We start from the raw sequence: 13,525 nt of genomic DNA, 5'->3' as shown, positions 1-13,525 counted from the left end.
CAAGTCTACTTCCAAGCATGTAGGCATCAACATAGAAAAGATATGGTGCTGGGTGGTACTACTCACTGCCGTCAGGAACATAAAACAAGGACGTGTGATGGAGTGACTGGTACCTTACAGCAGTCCTCCTGCCTCAGCCTTCCAAGTGCTGGAACTGCATGCATGCACCACCCACCAGCACACTGTGGTCACATTCATCTAACAAGAAATGGAAAAACCTGTGCTCTGGAGGGGATGGAATTACAAGATTCTCATTTTCCTTTTAATTAATACCTTAAGGTCTGTCATGACTGTCCTTATTTATATTTTCACATAGAAATGTCCCCTAAGAATTAGCACTGACCTTTTTTGGTTGGGGGTTGGGGTGAGACAGTATTTCTGTGTAGCTTTGGAGCCTGTCTTAGAACTCGCTCTGTAGACCAGGCTGGCCTCGAACTCCAAGATCCTTCCATCTCTGCCTCTGCTGGGATTAAAAGCATGCACCACCACTGCCCAGCTAGTGCTGACTTTTCTTAAGTCCTTTATTTATTTATTTATTTATTTATTTATTTATTTATTTAGAGACAGGGTTTGTCTATACAGCCCTGGATGTACTGGAACTCATTCACAGACAAGGCTGGCCTTGAACTCCAATCCCCCTGCCTCTGCCTCCCAAGGGCTGGAATTGAAGGCATGCACCACAGATTTCTAATCATCCTTGTTTTTATCATATATTTGGAGAAGTGGATCTCAGAGGTTCCAGTCTACTGCTTGCTGTTGCTGTGGGTTTGTGTAAAGGTAAAACATACGAATAGGAAAGTGGTCAAGACCCTTACGTCATAACAGTCAGGAAACAGGACCAATGCCATTAACATCACCTGTATATTTCTAACTTCCAACTTTCCAACCTCAGCTTTGCTCCTTATCTAATCCAGACTGCTGCAGCTAACTGTGGTTCACTTTTATCTGACAGGTTTACTTAAATTACCTGAAACCTAGCTCCAACTTGGCTCATGTCTACTTATCATCAAGTTTTTAGTATGGACTTTCTCTGGGTAAAACTTCAGTCCATCCTTAACTGTCTCTCTTTCCTGCTCAGCACCTCACCAGTCAGCAGTCCTTTATGAGTTATCCCAGAACTTAACCTAAATTCAGCCATGTGTCACCACTTTTGACAGTTAACACTGGCCAAGGCAGGTGCCTCCATTTAGGCTGGGTGGCTAAGGAAGTCCTCTGAGATGTTACTTGAATTTCAGCTTGACTGTCAAGAGGGAGCTGATTTTTATAAAGACTGAGAAAGCACAAGTATTTTGCTATCACCTTCCTTATGGGGTAACTGTTTATCTAGCATGAAAAAAAAAATCCACATCTCCTACCTCTTATTCTTTATCTGTATCTCTACATCTTTATCTATATTAAAGGTTCACAAACTTATCCTGAAAAAGGGCCAGAGTATAGACATTTTCAAAATTTTTATTTGGGGTTGAAGAGCTGGCTCCATGGCTAAGAGCACTGGCTGCTCTTCCAGAGGACCCAGGTTTAATTTTCAACACCTCCATGGTGGCTCACACTGACTACAACTCCAGTTCTAGGGGATCAACACTCTCTTCCAGCCTCCAAGAGCACAGCATGCACATGAAGCACAAACATATATGCAGGCCAAACACCCATACACGGTTTTTTTTCATCTCAAAGTTTTATTTTATTTATTGCACTGTGTGTGGGTCTTATCAGTATACACGTATATGAAGATCAGAGTACAATGTTTGAGAGTCCTTTTTCCTTTCACCATGAGTTTCAGGCACTGAGGTCAAGTTGTCAGCAGGGCAAAGTGCTGCACCATCCCACAAGTCCCAAATTGTAACTACTTTAAGTTCTACTGACCTCAAAGGTCTCTGTTTGCACTGTTAAACACACAGACACATCTGTAACTGGTGGTGCGCTGTGCTATTGAGATGGCTTAGTGGTCAAGAGCCTGTGCTACTCTTCCAGAGGACCCAGGTTTAGTTTCCAGCATCCACGATATGGCTCACAGTTATCATAACAGGATACACACATGGTACACATACATACATACATGTACACAAAACATTCATGTGTGTATACATACATACATACATGCATATATACATAAACACACACATATATGCAAAACAAAAAAACTAATGGACTGTATCGTGTCTTTGAAATACAGAAATAAATTTCAGGGACTAGAGTGAGGGCTTAGCCCATAAATAGTTGGCCACATAAGCTTGATTAACCTGAATTTATCTTCAGAACCCACAGTCAGTTAGGAGAAGAGGGCTGACCCCACAAAGTTGTACTCCAGTCTTACATGCCCAGTGACACTTGTGCACAGACACAATAGTAAAATATATATATATAAATAAAAATCCCAAATAAGAAGGAGCACAATTGGTGAATAAAACAAAATTTGAAATGATTTAGAGGGAAAACAAACATCTGCTCTTGGGGCAGAGAACGGTATTTTAAAACAGCAGGCTGAAGCCGGGCAGTGGTGGCGCACGCCTTTAATCCCAGCACTCGGGAGGCAGAGGCAGGCGGATCTCTGTGAGTTCAAGACCAGCCTGGTCTACAAGAGCTAGCTCCAGGACAGGCTCTAAAGCTGCAGAGAAACCCTGTCTCGAAAAACCAAAATAAATAAATAAAATAAAAATAAAAAATAAAACAGCAGGCTGGAAAGATGGCTCTGTAGTGAAGGGCACAAACTACTGCTAGGTGTGGTGGCACGCGCCTGTCACCCATCACTCGGGCAGACAGATAGATGGGTCTGAGTTCCAGGACAGCTTGGACTACACAGAAAAATCCTGTCTTGAAAAACAAAAAAACAAAACAAAAGCAACAACAACAATAACAAAAAACCCAAGAGCACATACTACTCTTGTAGCAGACCCAAGTTTGGATCCTACCACAAGTGTCAAGTGGCTTGCAACTCCAGAGGATATGACACTCTTCTGAACTCAGGGCACCTGTATTCCCGCGCGTGCGTGTGCGCGCACACACACATAATTTAAAGAATTTTAAAAACAAATTTCTAGAAGAAAAAAGCTCCATCTCAAATGCAGTTCTGAGTGTACTGGAGTGGGCTGAAATTTGCTGCTCTTCTTAGGTCCAGCAAATGGCCATAGGATTTTTATTAGCCCTTGAAGGTTGAGGTCACTGAACTGAAGAAGGCATTCTCCTTTCTGCTTGTGTCTTTTGGGTTTCAGAGCCATGATCTATTCAACTGGCTGAAAGCACAGTGCCAAGTGGCCAGGTGTGATAGTTTATGTTCTGGGAGCTGTATTTTGCCTTCCCAGTGTGCAACTGTGCCTATCAACAACACTTCTAAAAGAGAAAGCTGGCCGGGCGGTGGTGGCGCACGCCTTTAATCCCAGCACTCGGGAGGCAGAGGCAGGTGGATCTCTGTGAGTTCGAGGCCAGCCTGGTCTACAAGAGCTAGTTCCAGGAGAGGCTCTAAAAAAGCTGCAGAGAAACCCTGTCTCGAAAAACCAAAAAAAAAAAAAGAAAAAAAAAAAAAAAAAAAGAGAAAGCTGGCACAGTTAAAAAAAGGATGAGAATAAGGAAAAGCATGGCTACAGTAGGGCAACTGTTCTAACCACTTTACATTTGTTATCTCAGCCTGGTGATACTTTTGCATATTTGCATAGGAAGATACCTACTTGAATGATTATCAACATCAATATTTGCAAGTAAAAATTAAGGAATAAGTTTTATTACTAGGAAAACTAGTTTATTACTAGTTTAAAACTAATTAAACAGAGATATATTTATAAAAGAATCAAGTAGTTACAATAAATTCCCATCACCCATTTGGTGGCTCACAACCATCTGTAACTCCAGTTCTAGAGGATTAGATGCTCTCTTCTGGTCTCCTCAGGCACAGGCACACACATGGTGCACACACATACATACACACAGACAAAACACCCATACAAATAAAATAAGTCAGTGCCAATTCCTATGGGACACTTTCTATGTCAAAGTAGAACTAAAGGGACCATCATGACAGACTTTTTGCTTTTGGAGACAGGGTTTCTCTATGCAGCCCTGGAACTGTAGACTAGGCTGGCTTCGAACTCACAGAGGTCCACCTGCCTCTGGCTCCTGAGTGCTGGGATAAAAGGCGTGAGCTACCCGTACCTGACCATGAGTGACATCTTTAAGATATTTTCAAAGACAAATGAGAATCTTGTAACTCCACCCATTCTAGAGCATGTATACCAGAAGAGACAAGACGGGCCAGGCTTTATTACAGCCCTGCAATCCCAATCCCGTACTCAGAAGACTAAGGATTGTCGTACGTTTAAGGGTCAGTAATGGCCACGTATCAAGATATTGATATGAAAACCCCCCAAAAAATAAAAGATGAAAGCCATGACAGAAAAATTACAAAAAGCATCGCTCAAAAGACTTAGATATAAAAGAAAAACTTAACACAATAGAGAGGTAAAAATAAGAAAACACTAAGGTAATTTTTAGTTTTCCTCTTATTTGGTTGTTGCTGTGTGTTTTACTTGCACATCTATGTATGTATACCATGTGCATGCCTAGTGCCCAGGGAGGCCAGAGGTGGGTACAGGATTCCCTGGACCTGAAGTTACAGATGGCTGTAAGCTATCATGTGAGTTCCTCTGTGCACTAACACAGGCTCTGAAGGGCTGAGCCACCCCCTGCCTCCTTTTCTAGCTTTGAGACTTACCATTTTAAATGAAATGTAATATAGTAAATCTCTATCAAGAAAGAAAAATAAAATGAGGAGGATCTTTATAAGAGCGTTTTCGGAAGACACGTGGGGATACATGCCTACAATCCCAATACTACAGACAGGATAATGGCTGCACGTTAGAGGGCCCTGATGTAACCAGCAAATAATAAGACCATGGCTACAAAGCTAGACTGCCTCAACCCCAACGCTTCAAAAAAGCCTGTTTCTAGCTTCACCTGCCACATCCAGTCTCCGAAACTCATCTGGAATAATTTTTTTTAAAAAGTACTTTTATTTATTTTGTGGGTGTGAACATGTCACAGCAAATGTGTGGAGGTCAGAGGACAATTTATGGAAGCCACTCTTCCCCCTCCACCACTGTGGGTCCTGGGGCACAAACTCAGATGCTCAGGCTGCAGAGCAAGGGTCTTTACCTGCCGAGCCACCTGGCTGGAGAATGAGCTTTCCACACAAATAATCAGATCACTCTTTATTGTCACGTTATCCCTCTCCAAGTTCTACAATATATGCTCTCTGCACTTGGAATAAAACTCAATAATGTGGCATTGACCCACCTATCTCTCTATGCCTCAGTCACAGAAGCTGGCTTGCCTTTCCTGAAGGGCACCAGCGCTTCATTTCTGGTGCCCACGGTGTCTTTCCTGACCTCTCTAAAGTTACATCCTAGCACTGATCCACTAGCTTTATGTTTCAAGGTTACATCCTGAGTTCTTCCTCTAACACCCATCCAAAATGGTTCCTGTTCATAAATTACTCTCATTACACAAAATTCAGTTTGTAAGGGATATACATGCAACTATTTTAATATTTAAATTTTTTTGTCTTTTTGCTTATTTATTGTCTGCCTACTAGAGACTATTCAATGACATCCTCGCACAGTGTCTGGTCAACTGGACACTTGGCAGTGTGTGTTGAATAAACAGACAACACTCTGCTGTCGTGCAACATGAAATTAATCCCATACTTAGAATGTATCTTCCCCCTTTAAAAGTAAGCGCCCACCACTGTCAAAGCAGGTCCAGTTAATGACTCCGGAGGCATCATTAACATTAGGTACTGTACTGATAAAGCGTCCTGCCATTTTACCAGCTAGTGCTAACAGTCAGCCTCAGTCCTATGATTCTCAGCGGGGGAGAGAAGTGGGTTAACTGGCTGTTCCAGGTTACAGAGTTTATGAAAAAGTTTGTCACGTGAACACGTAATGTATTTTCAAAAAAGAAAAAAAATTCTGTTACATCTTCTCTGAAGCAACAAGAGACAGAACCATCATCTGATCTAAAGAAATTTGCTTGTTCAATTTGTGTATTTATTTTTAATGAAATGCAACCTTCTCCAGGATCAAAATCACCCTGCCTCTACTTTAAAACGGAGAAAGCTTTTACAACTGAACACCAGAAACCTAAGTAGTTCATTTATAAAAACAGCAACGATTCCAATAATTTGTAAACTTGCTAAATCAGCAAAAGCAGTCGTCTTCTGAATACGGAACTTCAGTAGTAAGAAATTTTAGGAATAACAGTGGGCCCCCTTCCGCTTTCCACCCCCGCCCCCAAAAGAGGAAACTGGACAAAAAAGCTCTGGTTGAACAAACAACAGTTTCACGTGGTTTCAGGTATAAGTCCCTCGATATTCGAAAAAGTCAGACTTCCTACAAGTAAAGGGATTTCCCTGATCCTGATCCATAGTGCGCGCGTGCACATAGACAACACACACATCCAAACCTCTGGACACCAAACACACCAGAAAAGCCATTCTTTAGCAAACAAGTGTTAACTTCTACGGGTTTGAGCGAGCACTTTCGGCCCAGCGCGACAATGCCCCCTCCGACCTCGCTGGAGGAGGCCACCTTCTACCCTGCAGAGTCCCGGGCAGCGCACCGCACCGCACCGCGGGTGTCGACGCCGAGGCCGAGCAGCTCACCGAGAGCCTCGCAGCCGCCCTGACAAAACCCTTGCAGGTCGGCCGCCCCACCGCCGCCCGGCTCGCCCCCGGCCGGCGACCCCTCGGCTACCTTTCCGCCGGAAGAAGGACATGGCGGGGCCCGGGTCGGGGCGGAGGGCGCGGGGGGACTGTCGCGGGGAGGACCCTGCTCCCCTCATTCAGCAGCTGGCTGGGACTTCCGGGTCCGCAGGAGCCGCCGCACTAGCCCGAAAACAGTCCCTTCTTCCGGGTGTGGGCGCTGCCACCTCCTCGGGATGCCCGGGCAGCTGCTGCCGCCATGTTATCAACAAGCCACCCGCCCGGAGTTCCGGTCCTTCCGCGCGCGGGGCTTCACGGGAGGCCCCGGCCCCGCCCCCTCCCGCGCACCTCCTCCCGCGGGGCCGGGGAGCGCGCCCGCCGCGTCCACGTGACCTGGCGTCCTCGCATCCGCGAGCCCTTCCAGCGGGTGGCTCGGGATGGTGGTGTGTTTTCTTCGTTGATCGTCTTCGCAAAGCTGGGGCCAGTACTGCTCCGCCGCCTTTCCGCGGAATTTTGCTAAATGGCACGGAGTGACTGGCAGCTTTGCCCTGCCAGGTCTTCCGGACGCCCAGGCGAACCAGCAGGACGTGGAGTCGAGGGCAGTCATTTTTCCTTACGTAGCTCCTGAGTCTCCGTCCCTCAAAGTGACCTCGGGAAGGAAAGAGAAGGAGTAGTAAGCTTATTTTCAGAATGAGATCCCTACAGATGCTCAAAACGGAAAGGGCCTGCAACCTAAAAGCCTCGACAGTGAACCTTTTCCGTTCTTATTCAGATGCTAACTTCCTATGAATCTACTGGCTTCCTTCAACACTTAAAGCTTCCCCATCTTTAGTGCCCTGAGTGGATAATCACTATAGCTGTAGTTCCTGTCAGAAAGGAGCCAGGAACTCATGACGCATATATTTGCTGATTTTTGTGTTGAATCAGTGAAATCTAGATAAGGCAGAGGGAGAAACAAGTTCAGAAGATGCAACTTGCCTGATTATTCGATGTGTAAAACAGGAACTAAATAAAGCCTGGAGTCTTAATCATATTGTTAAGAGCAGATTAATACATTTGCCAGTTTTGTTTTCGGGCCTGTTTGTTAAGACATGAAACATCGCCAGAGCTAAATTCTTAAAAATATCCCGTGCATAGATATTGTACTAAGTCCTCCAGGTTAGTAACAGTCTTTTGGCTTGTTCTTGGTGTGAAGGAAACACGTTGAGAGGCACAGCCCACCCAAGGTCACAGCTAACTAGAAGTGAAGCTGGAGTTTAAAGGTCGCACCTCTTCCGGGTTCAAAACAAAACAAAAACCCATCTCTAGAAATGCTGGACAAGAGCAGGAAAGAAGAGCAGAGGCTGTGACTGTCCTTGATGAGGTAATGGTGGGAAGAGTCACCTGTGCAGAGTTCGGAGGAACACCTACCATTGCACTCTGAGCTACCCACAACCCCATTTCGTGCCTAATAATGTTAAGCTTTTAATGCCAGCACTTGGAAGGCAGAAACAAGTGGATCTCCTGAGTTTGAGGCCAGCTTGGTTTCCTTGGGGAATTTTAGGCCAGCCAGCGATACATAGAAATTGTCTCAGAATGATAAAAACAAAACAGGGTGCTGAATGAACGGCAGAGCACTTAGGAGCACAGACAACACTTGCGAAGGGTCATGTGGTCAGAGCATCCACTCTCTTCTCTGAGAATGAGTTGTGCTTATCTCATTCCTTTCCCTTCTGGACTTCCGATCTTGGCAGGGACTGCTTTGTATTTGTGGTTGATCAGGCAGGAGGATCCCCAGAAGGATAAGCGGGAAAAATCCTCTGAAAGAGCGAAATGCCAAAGGGGTTGAAGAGAGGGCTCTGGTTCTAGTACGAGCCCTTACTCATTCTCTCTGACTTAACATAGATCAGTGTTGAGGGAATGTTTCCCAGTAAGATTGATCCCTTTGAGTCCCTTCTACCAGAAATTCTGGAGTTGCTTTATTCTCTGTCAGAAATAAATTATTATGGTCCATTTTCAGTGTGAGATGCCAGCTTGTCACAGAAAGTTATTCTGCTGCTTTAGTTGAGCCCATGGTCATAAGCGGGAGGGAGGTGCTCTCTCAAGCTCCAAACTATTTTTTAAGATAAGGCTTTGTGTCCTAAACCAATAAAATGGGAAATTTGGGAAAAGAGCAAGTCCTGGCCAATGAAGACAAGGACTGGAATTTCTCCAGATTGAAGGACCTTAAAAACCACTGTCCCATACCAAAGCATTGCACCAGCAATTTTTGCCTTTCTCTTCGGTGGCATCCCTTTCTGCAAAACTGTATATTAAAAACTGCTTTATTCTATTAGTCTCTTGAATACATTATATTGTTTATAGCAGCTCTGAGACAACTAAAGATACAGCAGTCAGCTAATCATAGCCGTCTTTATTTACTGAGTGCTTGTGATGTGGTCTCTATGTGCCTAGTACTTTACAATCAAAACCTCGCTTATCCTTTCCACACGCACCCCACCACCGTACCACCACTACCCCATGAGAGGCCCTGCCATCCATGCCTGCTGTTTAGAGATGATGGTCTGCAGTTCTTCATAATGACCTAGGATTACGAAGGTGATAAGAGGTAGAGACAAGATTTCAACTGCTATTCCAGTAGGGAAGGGAAGGGAAGGAATGAAGGAAAGAAGGAAGGAAAGGAAGGAAGACTACACCTGTGTTATAAATCCTTTAAGGCCAAATGATTAGCTTTAAAATTTTGGAGCAGTTAAGTTGTTGCATACAAGAACCAAAATATCTTGAGATATTTTTAGGCCTTTTGAAAGCCATTCATTTCCCATTACGGTGTCTGATTTAACAACCTATAACTACCAAGACCTTGAAATGGATCCTTAACAGACCACCAGTTTCCATCAATCAAAAGCTAAGAATGTCATCAGGTATAATTAAAACCTATAACAGAGCTTTCCTGATTTGCTCTAACCCACCTATAGGCAGATAAATACTTGGATTTATAACTTTGCTTTGTAACTAATAAAAATCTCATGTAACCACTTCTACAATGGAACATTGTATTTGGAAAAAAACAGAATCTGTATTCCTGAGCCACGATCAGTTGAATTTGGCTCCCGAATAAACTTTCTTACTCCTTTTGAGGTGAACACTGTGTCTGGGGGCTGACACTTTCCACCTCTAGCTAATACCCCTGCATCTCGTACTCAGGAACAGATGCAGAAGATGAGCAATACTTAGCATCCCGGATGCTTCAGGTGCTTTCTGAGGGCGTCACAGCCATTGTTAAGGTTTGGATCTGAACTGCCTACCCAAAGGCTCTTGTTTGAAGGCTTGTCATCAGCCTGTGGTGTTGTTGAGAAGTGGAGGAAACTTTAAGAGCCACGACATTAGATCTCTGGGAGCAGGAAGGGAATCATGCAACTTCAGCCCTTTCTCTCTGAGACAGACCTAGGGATCTCCTCTCCCAAAGGATATGTGGCTAAAGGTTTGTGTTCTGACCTCTATTAGCATTTAATACTGTATTGTTGAGAATGGTAATCCTATAATTAGTTTTTGTCATAATCACACTTGATTATTTATGTAAGTAAGCTAAACTAGTAGGAATATCAAGAATTTAGATCTTCCCCAGCTAGTGCCTGGCTACTTTGAGTTGTCAGCTAAGCAGCCAACAGAGGGCAGTGTGGCTGTTCTCAGCACGCCACAAGCTCTTGGAGAAAATTATCCAGCTGCAGAACCACACACCCACGACTGCTGGTGGAGTGGTGACTTCTGGAGGTCTTGCTCTAGTTATGGCCACTCTAGATGACTTGCATCTGCTTTGGAAGACTCCTCTCTGGGGAAGATAAGTATAGGTGAACAGTAACCTCCAGCTTCTTAAAATGTGACACACGTGGGGTCCCTTTACTGAATGTGGGGGCTATAGCGAAAGGTTTCTGGATGTACAATGACTACAGCTTTAAAATGAGGGCAGGAGGGATGACCCAGCAAGAACATCTGCTGTGTAATCATGAGAACTGAAGTTTGTGTCCCAGAAACTAAATAATAGACTGTGTGTCCAGCGCACACCTGTCACCCCAGCTCTGAGATAGGCAGAGACAGGAGGATGGCTGGGGCTTGCTTGCTTCCAGATTCAGAAAGAGGCCCTGGTTCAGAAGAATAGGCAGACAGTGGTAGAGGACACTTAATGCCCTACTCTGGGCTCTACACACCTACACACACACACACAGAGAGAGAGAAACATACATACACACACATATGCACACACATACACACACACAGAGGCATGTGTACCCCTCCACAGGTCCACTTATAAATAAACAAATCAGTTTAAAATAAAATTAAAAATCAAAGGTGTGATAAGTCCCTAAGATATTTCCATCAGCACTTGCCTTGATGAATCACACAACTTTTACGCAGCCTTGCTTTTGAACACACGTGCTGTACTTAGAACTACAAGTATTGTACCTCCACAGAACACCAGTAAATGATGCCTGAAACACATTAGATCAGAGTTGAGACTACTATAGATTATAAATTGCAGTGTTCTTTGTTGTACTTATCAAGTTTTTTAAAATTTATTTATTATATGTACACATACCAGAAGAGGGCACCAGATCTCATTACAAATGGTTGTGAACCACCATGTAGTTGCTGGGAATTGAACTCAGGTCCTCTGGGAGAGCAGCCAGTGCTCATAACCTCTGAGCCATCTCTCCCTTAAGTTTTCTGATGTTATTGAAATACAATGCTTTCTTCACTGTGGAAAATGTTCAATATTCCCTACCCCCATTCCTCAGCATAGAAGCGTCAAATTAGGATATGCTTGGATTGCACTGTTAGAATGTTTGATTTTCCAATTTTCTGTTTGATTTTCTGAATTGCACTTCATTAAAAGTTGTTAAACTTTTCTTGGGATGTGGCCAGAGACATTCCCCAAAACTCTGAAATGGCCCCAAACATTTAGGTAAAGCAGCACTGTCAGCAGTGACCTTTATAAAATCAAAATATCATTCAACTCTGACAGACACTGACAATGCTTTGTATCTTATAGTACCAAATATTTAGCCAATATTTAATTCTTTGTGTAAAAATAAACAGGCAAACCTTAGTGTGCAGATTTGCTTTCCTTTAAAATAAATGGTAAAATTCTACTCTGTTAGTAAACGCTTGTTTTATGTGCCTATTTTATATTCCTACATATTTGGGATTGTACAAACATTTCTTGCATGAAAACATTTCTTGGTTAATTTTGATTGTCAGTTTGCTAATGCCCAGGGTATTAGTAGATCACATCTCTGGTGTGTCTCTGAGAATATTTCCAGAGACACAAGTATGAGAGTTTTGATTTAACAAACAGATCAATCCCTTGATGGGCTTATCATTTTACGGAATTTTTTAATAGTAATGAAAGGTAGGAGGTAGGATGTGGTTGGAGGCAGTAGATCACTGAGGTCTTGTCTTTGGGGCTGTATCTGGCCTGGTTTCCTACATGCTCCTGTCTGCTGTCTGTCTGCTATTGAGGAAGCCATCTCACACACCATGGTGTTCTGTCCAAGGGCATGAGGCAGGGAAAGCATGAGACCATGAGCTAAACAAATCCTTCCTGTCTTTAAGCTATTCTCTTCAATACTTTGGTTACAGCAGTACCAGAGTGGCTGCACTGCTATCCACTGTAATGCATGCTCGTGCCAACATACTTGCCATTGTTCACCGAATCCAATTAGTATGATTCCCAACACAATGCTCCAGTGTCCAACCAAGCCTTCTTCAGACCTGCCTTGTTCTGTACGGTAGCCACTAGCCACAGGCAACTATTCAGCACTGTGGTACGCATGATGCAATTAAGAGAGCTCTTAAGTTGTAAAACACAAATTGTCTTTCTGCGCACTCTACACCAACAGCAGCTGCTTCTGAGTCACAATGGCTCCTACAAGTAACCCCAGTAACCTCATTGCTTCACCACGTTGGACTTTGGTTATGTCATTGCTTTGGTTGCCTAACTGGGCTTAGCAGAACATCAGCAGATGGTCACATCTCCCCAGGAATAATGTCGGGTAACAAGTACCAAGGACTCTTTGTCTCCAGCCTTTCTTTAGGCTCTGTGTAGAAGTGCCAGAGAGTTAACAATGACAAGTTACATTTCAAGGACTTGAGATAAAAATAAAAAAAAATTATTGGATGCATATTTTCATACTGAATTCAGTGTCTGCTACAAGGAAATAGCTATGCAGTGGATTGATGCCTGGACTCGGGTCAGGACTCCAGAGGGCATAAGCCTTAACTAGGCACAGGAGCATATGAGAGCATCTAGTGGCAAGCCGCTGCCCAGTCTTGCTTTCCCACACTCTTCATGAAAATTGATTGGGATCAGAGGCAATTTAAAGTTTGGAATTTTGTTTTTCGAGACAGGGTTTCTTTGTAGCTTTGCAACTTATCCTGGAACTAGCTCTGTAGACCAGGCTGGCCTCGAACTCAGAGATCCGCCTGCCTCTGCCTCCTGAGTGCTGGGATTAAAGGCATGCACCACCATCGACTGGCTGGATTTATTTTTTAAAGACTATCTATTGTAGTGGTTTCAATGAAATCATCTTTAGGCAGATTTTTCATCAGAACTGTCAACTCTCCAATAATGACAATAATGACACAGAGACTTATTATTAATTATGAAAGCTCAGTTGATAGCCTAGGTTTGTTTCTATTAATTTACATTCTGCCTCATGGCTTTATTATCTCATCTCTGTATTGTCCATGCTGCGTGTTTTGTATCTCCTGGCATCTCCAACATCTTTCCAGCATCCTCTCTGCCCTGAAAATCCTGCCTAGTTAGTGACTGTCCAGCTTCTTGTTTGTTTTTTCATTTTT

The 13,525-nt window shown here is 43.6% G+C and overlaps 1 protein-coding gene across 1 annotated transcript in view; it reads right to left on the bottom strand.

The window, feature by feature from the left end:
* Akap10 (A-kinase anchoring protein 10) overlaps nucleotides 1-6,957 on the bottom strand; it is a 68,721-nt gene extending 61,764 nt beyond the window's left edge. Inside the window, exon 1 of the mRNA XM_038328037.1 lies at nucleotides 6,741-6,957. Within this exon, the coding sequence (XP_038183965.1) occupies nucleotides 6,741-6,828 (88 nt within the window). The 5' untranslated portion in view covers nucleotides 6,829-6,957. The remainder of the gene's footprint in view (nucleotides 1-6,740) is intronic.
* Nucleotides 6,958-13,525: the final 6,568 nt, after the last annotated feature.

The sequence above is a fragment of the Arvicola amphibius genome, chromosome 4 (assembly GCF_903992535.2).
Source record: "Arvicola amphibius chromosome 4, mArvAmp1.2, whole genome shotgun sequence".
Classification (NCBI taxonomy): domain Eukaryota; kingdom Metazoa; phylum Chordata; class Mammalia; order Rodentia; family Cricetidae; genus Arvicola; species Arvicola amphibius.
The sequence above is the reverse complement of the archived record's forward strand: the minus strand, read 5'-3'. Positions and strand labels throughout refer to the sequence as shown.